The following is a 15,584-nucleotide window of genomic DNA, read 5'->3' as shown; positions in this document are numbered from 1 at the left end:
ATGTGTGGGAATACGCTGTTGTCTCCTCCTGTCTGAAAGTCCTCTCCTGTCCCCTCCTATGACTTATGGCAGTGGGTGCGAGTTACTGATGGATCCCATGCCCAGACAAGAGTAAACAATGGACCCAGCAATGCTGTGGTGTTTCTTTGCAGTGCCTGGCTACCCCACTTGCTGTGCCTGTGACATCAGCTAGTAACCAGCCTGGGCTCAGGTAATGAGACATTCCATAGGCATCAGAGAAAGGTTCCTGGGCAGGCGAAATGGTGTGAATGGTCTGCTGCCCATTATGCTGTTGAAACCCAGTACAACTGTGCATCACTGTTGGCTGAACACAGCCTGTAGCACTGACATCTTACCCAGAAGCAAGGACTGACTCTAGCCAGCTGCATTAGAAGAAAGTGCCAGTAACGACGCAGTTTGATAAGCATGACACACCATAATCCTGCTTCCAGGCCCTATGTTAACACGCTGGTGTTAGAATTGCTGGACACCACAATTGCCGCATCTACAGGTACATCATCAGGTCAGGGATCCAATGAGCATGTCCGTAGAAGTGCCACACAATAGAGAGCCATATAGCAATAGGCAGACTGATGGCAGAGTTGAAAAAGAACCACAGCACTCTCACGGAGGACTGCTATGCCGTAGGTATATATGACACAGGTCAAAAGGTACAGGAAATCAGAATACACACTATGCATTCTCCCATGTAAAGAAAGACTCCAATATTGTGATGATGCTCAATTATCGTGCTTTGTGCAACTGTGGAGACCAATGCCCTTCTCCCAAATCATTCCCACATGATATTTACTATAGCCCAGTAGCTCATGTATGGCTTTTCATGGTTACCTTAGATCCCTGTTCCACATTGACTGTTCTTAGCCTTTCAAATTTATTGCATTTATAAGGCACCACAATATCTAGGCCCCAATTTGTGTGTATGGAACAAAGTCATGCAGTGCAGACTACTTTGTCTTGATTATGCCTCTTTTTCTGTACACCACAGTCACTTTTCCAGGAGTGTGCCTTGCTTTCTGCAGCACCTGTCAACTGGGGAATGCATTGCATTGCTTTTGCTGGGAACAAGACAGAGCTCACCCTTTGGTGAAGTTTGGATTGCTTTTAGAGCTTTTGGGTGCAAGTTGCATTCTTGTAATCTCCAGAGCACTGAGCATTGGTCTGAACAATCACATCCCTTATAACTTCAGACAAACATAATGAAAAGAATTAACAGTTTTGCCCTTCCAGGAAAAAGGGGAATATATGAATGAGGGAGGGGTACAGAGAGAGAGAGAAAGATTTGCATAGGTCAGAAAAGGGCAGTAAAACATCTGGCATTAGTAACTGACATGTGTCAATTTTAAGCATTCATTAAATTCATATTAATGCAAGAACCGTTCTTAAACTCCAAATGCCACTTTTGGTTGCTATGTTCTTCCATCTGATGGTGATGACTTTTCAGAACTGTACTATGCTTGTTTGCTTGCCACTGGCATCTGACCTGAGGTCAGACTTCTATTTAACCCTTTCTGGTAGGTCAAAAGACAAATTAATCTGGTGAGAATTGAATTGGAAATGCGGTGTCTGGATAACAGGTGTTCCACTTGTGGAATTGCTGCCAGGCTAAAACGTGTTTGCATCTATTCCTATGCCAGCCAAGAAATTGTCTCGGAGGTCAGAGAGCCATTCTTAAAACATTTGAGATGGAAAGTTGCCACAGGGAGTGACAGTAGCAGGTGCTTTATGCTAGAATATTGTCTTTCTGACTTTCGAGAACTTTCTGAGAAGGACATTTGTAGGTAATTTATTTACTTACTAACAGGTTCAATGGCTACAAGTTGTCCAAAAGGAACCTCTCCCCCCTGAAACGGAATGTTACAATTCTTTATTTCTTTTTTCTAGAGGATGAAGATGATGATGAGATTGTGGAACCCAAAGCACGGAATGACTCAGAGATGGAAAATCAAGAACAGAAACACGAGGTGAAAGAAGGTATGTGTTAGAAGAAAGGATTTTGTTATCATTTTTAAGTGCTCCATCCTGCAAATGGTTATCATGTGTACTGCTTACTATTGGCAGTAGTCCCAAGTAGCAGCCCAAGAAATTTGAAAACAATAAATAGTTCCATTTACTCAGATCTAGATTAGTGACATAGAAGAAATATGATGCAGAAGGAAGCTGTATCTGGAGAACCCAGCTAATGGACCCGACAGTCTTGGAGCATAAGCAAAAGATGCTGTTCAGACAATTTTCCTGCATTATATCAGGAATTCTCTGCAAGTTGCTGCATACCATGGAAAGTGTTCAGTGTATGTTGAGTCATGGACTTTCCATTCGATTGCCACATAAAGGGAATCCCAATGCTTATATTTGGAATCTAGGTCTAGGAGGAAGAGAGACAGTGGACGGATGTGAACAGAAGGAAAAAAAACCTAGAGTCCTAAAAATATCTATTTATTTTAGTTTTCCACATACTTGCAAGTGAGCCCTTTTTGTACCTATGTTATTATATCTGAATGAATGCCATCACTAACATCATCTAGTTCTTTGTTATAGGTTAGTCTAGTGGAAGTGTTTCATATTGCCACTGACTTCCTTCCTTGACTAGCAGAGGCCAAATCTCATGTGAGCAATCAATGTGTAAAGTTTTGGTGGCAATGGGCTTTGTGACACTCACACCGCAGAATTCAAAATAGAGCACGGTAGCTGCTGCAAATGACGTAGTCTTATGGGGGTGCTAAAACTCCATGAATTAATTCACTCTTGCTGGACAGTAAATGAACTTGACTTGTGGTGGCAGAGGTAAAATAGCAGCATGCCGATGATGAGCATTAAATGCTGTGAATCAAATGATGTTTGGTCTATTTCTCTCTCTTTTCAACCCTAAACGATCCCGTTTGCCTCTCTAATGCAATCCCCCTTCTCGTGCTCTGAGCAAAACTCAGAGTCTGAAGCCATCTTTTGTGTTTCATGGAAGTGATTAAAACCATGTTACAAGTCAAACAGGAGTTTAGAAGAACATTTCCTGCCGGTGCTGCACTCTGTGAGCCTTATTCAGAATTAATGGCTTTTCTGCAAATTAGCACATAATGGGTTAAAAGCATGTTTATGTTGGCATTAAGTACTCTGGCTTCTTTTTTTCTGCAAGGCAAGACAATATTTTGCAAACTTTTTAAAGAATCTCTAATAGATATTATAGTGGCGCCATTCACACTGCTATATAGTAGTTAAGGCTGTGTCAGCACTTCCATTATGAATCCTGTTTTTCAGGGATTTATAACCCAGCCGTAAAAATTTGCTCTGGGCTGAAATTTGGTTTCAGCTCAGGGAACACTTTTTTTTTTTTAGCAGATTGAAAACAAAATCAGCTTGGGCTTGTGAGAGTTATAGGAGTGTAAAGTGTAAGAATCATGAGGGGGAGAAAGGGAGACAGACAATTTTTTCATGTGTATAACTCAAAAATGGGTTCAGTTTAAAAAAAAAAATAGATTGACCCTGTTATGTTTCATTTTCCTCTAAGCCAGCAAGACAATAGTGACATACTTTCTCAGAGTTTCAGGTATTTTCCAAAGGAAATTGGAGTTCTTCTTTATGGATTATAGGTGCCCGAGTATGTGCGTGTGCTTAATTTTACCCACAGGAGTAGTGCCATTGGCTTCAATGGGATTAGTCACATGCATAAGTGTGTTCAGGATCTGGATCTGTTTCATAGTGACAACAAAGGCTAAAATTCATCCACAGTATAGCGGGCCAGCTCAGTGCTGTATGCACCACTTACACCTCGCATAAGGACTGCACTGAGGCACCAAGAACAGAGTGGCAGCACAAAGGTGTCTATGCCTTTCTATTCATCATGGAGAGGGCTACCGCACTGGCCCCATACAAGCTTCCACAGAAGATCACACTGGGGGCAGGCAGGGATCTACCTCTGTGAGGATCCATTGGCCCCAATGCTTCTCACAACACACAACTGGCATACAGAGACTGTGGCTGCTATTCCCAGGTCCCATCACTCTGCCTGCCATTCACTTGGTAAGAGACAGTCCTTGCCCTATAGAGCTTCTAATGTAAGGCCCCAGTCCTGCAATTTACAGTGTGTAGGAGGAATGCTGCATCTGTGTGGCGCTCCATCGACATCAACAGGCCTCTGCATAGGCGCAGCAGTCCCCCGAGCATTTAAATTGCAAAATCAGGGCTTTGGACTGTCTGTCAGCTGTTCAGGGCAAGGATTGTGTTTGGCCTCTAACCTTTTATCTGTTTTGAAGTCAGTGAGGCTTCTCATGGGAGCCACAGTCCAATTGTGCATTTAAATTGCAGGATCAGGGCCTAAATAGACAAGACAGATAAAGGACAGGAGAAAGAAAGTACTGTTATGCTCATTTTACAGATTGGGAACTGAGGCATATAGAGACTGAGTTGCCCAAGGTCACACAGGAAGTTGGTGTCTGGGCTGGGAAATGAACTCAGATCTCCTGAATCCCAGTCCAGTACATGTTGTAAATAATCGGATCAAATCAATCACAATGCATGGTCAACCTACGGAACTCATTGCCAGGGGACGCTGTGGAGGCCAAAATTATAACTTGGTTCAAAAAAGAATTAGATAAATTCATGGAGGATAGGTCCATCAATGGCTATTAGCCAAGATAGGGATGCAACCCCATGTTCTGGATGTCCCTAAACCTCTGACAGGATGACAGGGGATGGAACACTCAAAAATTGAACTGTTCTGTTCATTCCCTCTGACACATCTGGCATTGGCCTCTGTTGCAAGACAGGATACGAAGCTAGATAGACCATTGGTCTGATCCAGTATAGCCGTTCTTATGTTCTTATAACTTCTGGATCATGTCCTATTTGAATATTTAATTGTCATTGTGATAAAAGAATCCATTTGTGGCTAAAATCAAAATGGCCAAAGTATTATTCACCATATATCCTGCCTGCCATGACCCTTTAAAAAAAAAAAAATTCACCAGAGATTTTTACTAAAGACGGGCTCTAACTCAGCAGGCTCAATAATAGTTTTGAAGGTCTATCTAATTGAGTCACTGATGTGTGCTTAAGTATTCATTTACTTAAGGACTCAAACATTTATTTATTTATCCATTTATTTTCTGTGGAAGAGGGTCAAAAGTAATTATAGGTAAATAATCCACATTTTATCGTCTTCAATGGAATGTTCTGAAAGGAACTTCAATAAAATAAAATTAAAAAATCACATTTATATAGCACCTCTGCACTGTGTTTAAACATTGGTGGACCTAATCTTGCTTTCCTTACTCAGGCAATTCATCAAAGTCAATCTTTACGTTTGCAGAATCAGGCCCCTTGTGTCTAGAAGCAACAGAAGACAAGTTCAAAAAGAGCCTGAGACACCCTGCTGTGGACAGAGAGCCCTTAACTTTAAAAGGTCCTGGCTTTTGACAGTTGATCACACAGACCCTTAGAGGAAAAGTTCATTGACTTTAACTAATTTGTTAGATAACTGGAGAAAAATAATCATAACCAGAAATAGAGAAATTAAATAAGAAGCTTGTAAGGAGTATTCAGAATACCTGAAAATGCTTCAACATCTCCGCTGATATAATCAGCAGTTGTGTAATACAGGGGGCTTGCATTTGAACAATAAATCTTACTGGAAATGCAGCCTGATGGCCCCTATCAAGACAAACAACAGAACCGTAGCCAGAAACACAGGAAAAACAATAGGGCATGGCCCATCAATGGGATATGAGGGCATGTTCTGCCAGGGTTTGCTCAGCACCTTACAAGATTATGTGGAAGATTTTCACAGCTCTTGTTAGCGAACAAATCTAAAGGTTGCATGGATTTACACCATGCCCCCCACCCACACCCCCAAAAGAAGTACAGAACTAAGAAGAGCTGTGCTATCTCTGGTTGTAACTATGCTCTCACAATGAGGCTGCTTCCTGTTTCATTCTTCTTCTTTTTTTAACAGGTTTATTTTTGAATAGATGCTAGTAACTTAGTCAGACTTTCATAATGGGCTAGGCTGCAGGAAACTATTTCATATTCCTTTGCACTTATTTAAATGTAGATTTTCTTCTATATGTTTATAAACTCCCTTTGACTCCAGTGGGAAAAGAATCAGGCCCTGACTGATTAAGGGTTTGCAGGATTAGCCTCTCACTTATATTGTCATCAAAACTATTGGTTTATATTTAACTCAATTTTGCTCCCATCTGGAGGGAACAAGACTGGACCCTTTGTGAGGTCCGTTCCTAAATTTATAAGAGAGTTCCTATGTAGACAAAGTACATTTTTTTCTGTTATGTCCACACACATCAGTTTAAAATTTGTGGAGAAAAGACTCAAGATGCTGCAAAATGAAATCTTCAGGGATCATTTTAATTCAGGTGATAAAATGCCATTAATTTTCATAGCTACATGTTAAATAATTGTTGCCTTCACATCTCATTCAATTTTTTTTAGTTTTTTAAAAGACGTTTGGTTCAGTGTAGAATATATTTCATTGTGGTTTCTGGATGCACATCATATTTTCTCCTCTGAAATAGTCTGTCTATATTTTTAAAAATGATATTTTAAAATGTATACAGAGAGTTTATTGACTTTTGTTGCGATCCCACACAGCTCCAGAGACATCAGGCCAAAATTCTACTTACGGTTACATGATACAACCCCATTGAAGTTATAATAAATTCATGGCCCCCTAGGATTTCCTGGTTGTCATTATGCATCATGCTACGGCCCATCAAAACTTCACGGTCAAAGTGGGGATAGAACCTCTTTCTATCTAATAAGATGCTAGAAGAATCTGTTAGCAATCAGCAGTATAGGGCCTATGCATTATTTAGCTATGTTGGTTCTGTCCAGTAGAAGACAGTGGTGCACATACACATTAGCCAGTTCAGTACAAAGTAAATGGGGTTGCCTCATTTTAAAGGAGAGCAGAATTTGGTCCACATTGTTTACAACTATCTTTATTAAATTCCAGCGAATCAGCATATATACTCACTTGATGCTGGTAAACTAAATATCGTATTGTTTAACCTGTGTTAAACATCAAAGTGGTATGAAAATTATATATATATTTTGTTTTTATGTATATATTTTGTTTATATATATATTTTGTTTGTTTTTTAGTAAATAAATTTGAAGTCCAATATTGCATTGTCAGATATAATTTGTGAAGATGCTGTGGGCACATCCAGGTGAACAAGGCCTCTGGGGAAAAAAAATACTTTGATCAGCCACTTAGGCTTCTCTTAGTTTCCTCAGAAGAAATTTGTGTGTCTCTTGAAAGCTGAGATCAAAGTATCTGGAAGCTGCCAGAAGGGGAAAAAATTGCGGAAAATTACATAGAACCTTTTTATTTTATTCAAGGTAATGGTCATACAGGGATAAGGATCTGGAGGGAAATGGAAGTAGCTCTGAAAGATAAATGGGTGGAAAAATCTTCATATTAAAAAGAGCAACCATGTGTGTTTCAGTTTTCCTCTTATACTTGTATTTGTCACGAGTTGCAGAAGTGTTTTGCATTAGAAAAAGTAATGATATTAACATTCTTGTAAGCAGAGCTCGCCTCAAATAAAACTTCAGAGGCAGCCGAATGAAACAAGAAAATAAGGTTAAAATATGAAGCTTAATATTGCCTGGGGCATCTGGTGTGTCAGTAAGAAAAATGAGGTAAGCTTGTTTATGTCGTACAAACATTAGCCAAGGTGTTTCTGATACTGAAGAGGGTTTAATAGGCTGTTGGCTTCACACAGATGATCGCTAGCTAAGAGGGAGATTTTGCTGAGGCAAAACTGCAGCCATTCATGTCTTCATTGCCCATGAACACCCTGGAGTTTTCAAGCTGTTTATTTTTTTCCTTTCTCCCTTCTGCTGATTTTTTTGTGGAGGGGGAAGGGGCATATATAGCTGGCAAATGCCCAACTAAAGAATTTATATTTCCTGATAGTTTTAATCATTTGGAGCAGTTTAAAATTAGTTTGCCATTTGCCTTCACATTAATTTTCTCTCCTTTTATACCTTTTCACTGTATCGTCGTGCTTGTTGTCTGTGATGCTGGGAAAGCAGTTCTTTGGTGAGGTTGGGATGTTGTCTCATTACAGGCTTCCTCTCCACATGAGTTCATTTAGTGCTAATTACTATTCAGTAGTGGATGCTACAGTAGGTCAACATGTACTTTTTGCCAGTTGTTCCTTTCTTACATGCAATGCTCCCATCTAATGCACTTACCGACATACTGTTCTCCTGCCGTGGTAATAGTTTCACTGCATAGGAAGGCCATGAAGGGGATGTGTATACCCCCTACCTGGCTTGGAACTCCACAGGGACCACTAATATCACAGTGCATAGTGGGAGGGAGGTGTCTGGCTTGGGGGAGACAGAGGGATTGGATCATGGAGGTTCAACAGAGGCTACAGATACTAACTACTCAGCTGCTCTGTTTCCTGGGGGTAGGATTTTGCCCACACCCCGTGCATCTTCCTCGTCCCCAGTCTGTCTATGGACCAGATGCTGTGCAGAGAATTTGCCTTTCAAAGTTAAAGCTTAGACCAGTTCAAGCAACCCTAGTGTGTAGCCATTTAATAGGCTCCCATGTTAGCTTGGATTAGCTGGGCAGTAGATGGCATGGTCTGTAGTGTGGAATAATGAGTTCTTTGTTACTGAGCAGACTATTGCCTATATTGGGGTGGGCAGTATGTTGCCCTCGTCAAAGGGGAAGTCGAAAGTCTCTGTTAGGAGGGGTCCCAGGTGGAGCCCTGCCACAAGACTGGGATCCTGTGGGTCTCACAGGACCTGCTGCCATAATAGCGGGAGCAGGTAAAATGTACTTTGTGGCAGGCAGGACTGGGCGGGCAAATAAACCAGACTGCAGTAATTTGCGGAAAAACACTAAACCTCTCATCAGTTTGTCATAAATAGAATTTCAGCAAAGTAAAGCAAGTTTTTCTTTTTTTTAAATAAAGGTTTTAACACTTAAATTTAAGCAAGGGATAGAAAGAGGTTTGATGTCTATTATACCAGGAGTTAAAATGTTTTTTAGGGCTGTCAATCATAGTTAACTCAAGTGATCAGTGCAAAACAAATTAACTAGATTTAAAAAAAAATTGTAATTAATCACAATTTTAATCTCACTGTTAAACAATAATAGAATACCCATTTAAATTTATTATAAATATCTTTGGATGTTTTTCTACATTTTCAAATATGTTGATTTCAGTTACAACACAGAATACAAAGTGCACAGTGCTCACTTAATATTATTATTTTTATTACAAATATTTGCACTGTAAAAAAGATAAACAAAAGAAAGAAAAATTTTCAATTCACCTCATACAAGTACTATAGTGCAATCTCTTTATTGTGAAAGTGCAACTTACAAATGTAGATTTTTTTTGCACAATCTTTGCACTCAAAAACAAAACAATATAAAACTTTAGAGCCTACAAGACCACTCAGTCCTACTTCTTGTTCAGGCAATCACTAAGACAAACAAGATCGTTTACATTTATGGGAGATAATGCTGCCCGCTTCTTATTTAAAATGTTATCTGAAAGTGAGAACAGGCATTCGCATGGAACTGTTATAGCCGGCATGCAAGTATTCACATGCCAGATACACTAAATATTCATATGCCCCTTCATGCTTTGACTTGTAGATTGCACTATTTTTAAAATCTTTTTTACAGTGCAAAAACTTGTAATAGAAATAATAATATAAAGTGAGCACTGTACACTTTGTATTCTGTGTTGTAATTGAAATCAATATATTTGAAAATGTAGAAAAATATCCAGAAATATTTATAATAAATTTAAATTGGTATTCTATTATTGTTCAACTGTGTGATTAAAGCTGCAATTCATTGCAACTATTTTTTTTAATCTCATGATTAATTATGATTATTTTTTTAATTGTTTGACAGCCCTAATTTTTTTACATGGTTAAAGCAATATTTGTTTTATTCTTTAAGTGGTAAAAATTGCTTCTAAATTCTGTCTGTGTGTGTGTATATATATATATATATATATTAACCATTTTTTTTTTTTTTTATTTTGGTAGCAGGGGAATCTGTGTCTCTTGCGGTTTTTGCGGAATCTAAGGTTTTTGCGGGTGGAAGTGGGATAAAAGTGAAAGAAACAATGCGGGAGCCATTGGGAGTGGGCATTGCAGGGTGGGACGGGGGCGGGATTAAAAAATAGTCCCGCGTAGGGCTCAGGTCCCAGGTGTTCTTTCCTCTCTCGTACCATCAAGGAAGGTCAGAATCACATTTGGTGCCTCTCCTTGCACTGACTTTTTCCAGGTCATTCAGAGCTCTCGTTTTCAGAGTGCTGCTCATATTCCAAGTCATATGCCACTGGAACATGAGCAGAAAACACCACACTAATATTTCAGCCTTTATGGGGTAAGATGGGCCCCCGTGACTTGCTGCATATTTGGCCGCACTATCTGAACTGGCCCTGCAGTTTAAACATGTAGAGCAATTATGATGAGGAGGACAGACTTATAAAGGACAAACATTAGTAAGAGAGAGAAGGGTGTCTAGTGGTTAGGGCACTAGTCTGGTACTTGAGAAACCCAGGTTCGGTTTCCTGTTTTGCCACAGACCTTGGGCAAGTCATGTCTCTCTGTGCTTCAGTTCCGCATCTGTAAAATGGAGATAATAGTATTTCCTTATCTCACAGGGGTTTTGTGACGATAAACACAGTGAAGGTTGCAAAGTGTTCAGGTTCTACAGTGCTGGGGGCTATATAAGAATCATAGATAAATATTCTGCTTTTGCTACCTCCATGCTACCTGAATGAATCCATGTATCTGAGCGCAAATGTGGTTTCCTGTGTCCTCTTCGGTGCAGCATGGTGCCAAGCCTTCTAAGGCCAAAACCCAACATAAAGCTACTGAGGGGAAAATGTCAAAAAGGGTGTGCACAGCTGTGTCAATCTGGTATTTGAAACAAAAATCCTATATACTACAGCTCAGCAAGTGGAACATAGTTTCGAAGTGTAGCTTTGAACTCTGTCATTTTGAGTTTCATTAAGTGTTAGGGTACACCAAGGTATGAAGTTACAGTTTAATATCAGTGCTCTCGAGGTGTTCTCAGAGATACAAGGTAAATTCAAGTATATTGAATTAACCTTTGGGCTGTTGCTATTTAACCAAGTAAGACCTGGAGAGACTGTGAGATATTTTTCAAAAATAAATACTTCAATTAAAATCTGAACAATCAGTTCAAACATAGAAGACCTTTGATTCAGCTATTAATCAGTACCGGTTGGAATCTGTAGTTTTCGAAAAACACTTCGTTAGCTGTTGATTCTTGTACGATATGTTGTTTGCAAGCCTATTTACAAATGTTGGGCCAAATTCTTTTCTGCACTGAAGTCATTAGAGCTTCACCAGCTGGGAATTTGGTCCATTGGCAGGATTAATTTGTTGTAAATTCAATGACACCTGTGGCATTTTCCAAAGGTAGATACTGCACCTTTTTCCCAAGGTAGCTAATATAACTAAAACAAAGATTAATCGTTTAAAACGGCATATTGGTAAAGACAGCTATTCAGTTTACTGTGTTTGATTTATAAGATTATTGAGATAGCATGCAATGCATTACAAATCACTGGAATTGGCTGGTATAAACTGAAAGCAGAATTTAGCTTTGGAACTCTAAGAACTTCTCAATTTCCTTTTCTCCTTATATCCACGCTCAAGTTATAGTTTGTGAACAGGTTATTAAACCCTATGAGGAAAGTAAACTCAGTGCATCTTGTAAGGAGTGTTTTTTAACTGGTGGAATATATTGAAAATGTCCGTTTCAGAATTTGGGCCCAGTTAGTGTAAACTGAAGGATCTGGCCCATATCCTTTGTAATAGGATCGTTATATATGACCTGCTTGTGGGTGGCCCTTGAGTGAGTACACAGTGTGAAGAGCAGGGCACAAAGAGCCTTCCCTCACTTGTGCCCCCACCATCACCCTAGCAAGTTCCATCTACAATTGCACAATCCCACAAGGTACAGTGAAGAGATGAGGCCATGGCCCCACCCCTCTTCTCCACCAGCAACAGAGCTGGCCACCATCATAAAGGGGAGTATATTGTGAAGGGGTGTAGCAATAGGTGTGCTCCCTTGTGCACTGGAGAGCTCTGGGAGGCACCTTCACCTACTCAGGGCTATAAGCCAATCTAAGGGCTAGGTATTCAGAGGTTCTGAGCACCCACAATTCCAGTTGAAGTCAATGGGAGTTGCAGGAGCTCTGCACCTCTAAGGATCAGGATGTAGTGTAGCAAAGTGTGATGAACCTTGGAGATGTATAACATAGGTATCATATACGTTAGCCACTGATTATAAATAAATATAAGCATATGCTGTGATCACACAAACTGACAAAATTAAGTGTGCAATGCTAAAAATCCCCATCTCGTGTAAGTAGGCTTGGCAAAATTCAATCCTTAATTTTTGATAATATCAATGTATATTTTTAAGCATTTTTTTAAGAATTTTATCAATTTAAATTTTCAGAGCTGCAGAACATTATGGGGGGATCAGACAATGGGGAGGATCAGACAATAATTATTTGATGACAGTAGATAATGAGAATCAAAAAGTTAGTTTTATAATTGTTAAAACACAAATTGTCAACATCACATGTAAAAATATACAAAGTAAATAGCCTTAAATGAAACTGTAATAATTTCTCTAGCAGCAACTTTCTTACTTTGCCTAACTGTAAATTTTGATTATTATTGATGGAAATATTATTTTGTCAATTTGTGTGCCTACAGGGAAATGGATGTTTGTCAGCATTAACCAATAAAAATCTAATTCTTCCGAACTTACATATAAGTAGTCATATTTCTTCCAATGGTCATTCATTTGGAAAATGTCTAGTTTTCTAAGGGTTAATCATATTTTTAATCGAATGTCAGAATCTGGCTCAAAAAAATATTATGCCTGTAAAAGATTTTCATTCTCTGTAGCTTTTGATGGTGTCAGTGAGCAGGGACTTGTACTGTAAGTCCGTCCACTCTGGTTTTAAAGTTCTTTTACAAATAATAATTTTTTTTAAAGAAAATAGAATTGGTTTGTTTTTTAGATTTTGCTTCACTGTTAACATGCGAAGGGAATTTTAGCTATTTATTTCATTGCCTCACAAACTATCCAAAACAGGAACAAAATTTACCAGTTACACCAGGAAGAAAATGAAAGAACAGAACAGAAATATTATCTGACGTGAAATCCCAGCAGCGCTTTTAATACAATGAACTGTAGTATAACTTTTACCAAGTTAAGAAGATTATTTTATTTTAGCCATAAAAAGTTATCTGCTTTAAAAGGGCATTTAAGACAGGTCCTCTGTTATATAAGTGTTATGCTTTTTCAAGTTTAGTATGGCAATTAATGTCAGTCAGAACTATTTCCTGAAATATGAACCAAGGGTTTATTTAATTTTGGGTCTTAAGTATTTTCTTCTTCAGAATAATAAATATGCAAGATATAGGATCTCTTCTGCATAAATGCCACATTCTGTGAATACAGGAGTACATTTTGATACATTTAAAATAATTCTTAGTAATGATTTTAAATGTAAAGCAATGATTTATTCCTGTCAGTACTGCAATGAGCTTTCATATAAAAAGTTCCTTTTTACTGAAGACTTTGATTCATTTGGCAAGGTCTCAGCTGTCATATTCTTAACAATGTTTTTGTACTTTGCAAGCTCCTCCTAGAGAATTGACAGAGGAAGAAAAACAACAGATTCTCCATTCAGAAGAATTCCTGATATTTTTCGACCGAACAATACGTGTAATTGAGCGAGCTTTGGCTGAAGATTCAGACATATTCTTTGACTACAGTGGCAGAGATGTAGAAGAGAAAGATGGGTCAGTTTTTTATTTTTTTAAATAACACCCCACTCTAATGTATATTGAAGAAAAGCTGATAAAGGTGCATCTTTAAAAAAACAGAATACTGTACAGCGAGAGACGATTAAACCTCAGAGGTTGATACGTTTGAAAGTCTATAATCAGTGTGTTATACTGAATTATTTTGTAAAATAGCTTCATGGTTGATTGCACTGATTTCTTTTAAAATTCTTATTAGAGCTAGTCTAAATTTTTTGAATTTCAATATTTTGAAAACATTTCAAATTTTGATGAAAACAAGGAAAATACTGGGGAAAAATGATTTTTCCCTCTGATTATTATTTGTCATTTCATACTCCTTTTTAAACTTTGGACCAGATTTTTATGGGTAGTTAGGCACCTAAAGATGTGGAAAGGCTCATGGTATCTTCAAAAGTGACTAGGAGCCTAACTTCTATTGGAGTTGAAAATCCCCTAATGTTCCTTACTACTTTAAAAATCTGGCTCTTTGCAACTGAGCTACTGACTAGATCATCAAGAGGAATCTTCAGGACAACTTCTTCATTATGATTCTTCTTTATTATAGCACTATCTTTCAGATAATATAAAAAAAATCAAGGTCTTGATCACCTGTGTTCATTAATATGTCATTATACATTTCAAGGGTAGGGTGTTAGTTCTGAAATCTTAGCTAGTTTCCACCTGGAGTAATTGCATTCTGCCTAAATGAGGGCTTGTCTACATGGTCAGTGAGTGTGTGACAAGCCGTGAATCTACAACACACTAGCCTGCTGTGCACTAACTGGCCATGTGGACCCTGCTGTGGTGCACTAAAAGTTCTGTGGTGCAAAGTGTACACGGCAAAGTGTACTACGGAACATTTAGTGTGTGGTAGCAGGGTCCACCCAGCCGGATACTGAGTGGCAGGCTAGAGAACTGTAGATTCATACCCTAGTTTCGCACGCACTAAGTCTTTGTGTGGACAAGCTCTAAAATTCCCCCCCCCCCGCAGTTTTAATTGGATACAGTATTCTTCATGTACTGCCCACTACTGAACAGCTGCAGTTCACCCCAGAGGTTCCTGTGATTCCTCTACACAGAGTTTATACAGCCAGTTAATACAATCTGTGAAGTATTTGGATCCATGTAGCTGAAAGGCGCTATGTAAATGCAAGATCACAATAATTAAATATCTTTAAATTAAAGCAAGAGTTTCTTTGTCTAAAGTTCAAGAAGAATCATGAAGACACAACTTTGAACAGCCTAATCCGTTGAATCCACCCTTCTCCTCACAGAGCCAAACCTAAGTGGGGTTAGGGGTGATGGAATCTACTTCTCAACTGCCAGCCCGCAGGCAGACCACAGGGCTTCTGCTGCTGTTCTAGCCTGTGGGTTGGAATAATAGCAACTGCCCGTCTGTGGAGCTGCCCAGCCACTGAATCTTTATAAGCATAAATCCAGTGCCCCTTCCACAAGGCTTGCTCCTTTTTGTGCTGTTCTATTTGGAGCTGGTGCAGAGTCCATCTTTCCACACAAAATGGGTTTGGAGGTTGTCTTCTGAGAAGTATTAGTGCTCCTTACCAGGCTACCATGGGGCTTCCATGACATTAGGGTTGCCAACCCTCCTGATTTGGCCAGGAGTCTACCGGAATCGGCCTCAATCTCCCGGTGACTATTTAAAGCAATCTGGGAGTTTTTAATAGGCCAAAAGTCTGGTCGGTGGTGCAGCA

The 15,584-nt window shown here is 39.1% G+C and overlaps 1 protein-coding gene across 1 annotated transcript in view; it reads left to right on the top strand.

Annotated features, from left to right (window-relative positions):
* Nucleotides 1-15,584, top strand: part of DYNC1I1 (dynein cytoplasmic 1 intermediate chain 1) — a 234,361-nt gene that overhangs the window by 118,745 nt on the left and 100,032 nt on the right. The window contains exons 6-7 of the mRNA XM_024212904.1: nucleotides 1,903-1,992; nucleotides 13,710-13,872. Coding sequence (XP_024068672.1) covers nucleotides 1,903-1,992; nucleotides 13,710-13,872 — 253 coding nt within the window. The remainder of the gene's footprint in view (nucleotides 1-1,902; nucleotides 1,993-13,709; nucleotides 13,873-15,584) is intronic.

Source organism: Terrapene carolina, unplaced genomic scaffold (genome assembly GCF_002925995.2).
Source record: "Terrapene carolina triunguis isolate 2854851 unplaced genomic scaffold, T_m_triunguis-2.0 Scaffold84, whole genome shotgun sequence".
In the NCBI taxonomy this organism is placed as follows: Eukaryota; Metazoa; Chordata; order Testudines; family Emydidae; genus Terrapene; species Terrapene triunguis.
Note: the sequence above shows the minus strand (reverse complement) of the source record. Positions and strands in the feature narration are given on the sequence as shown.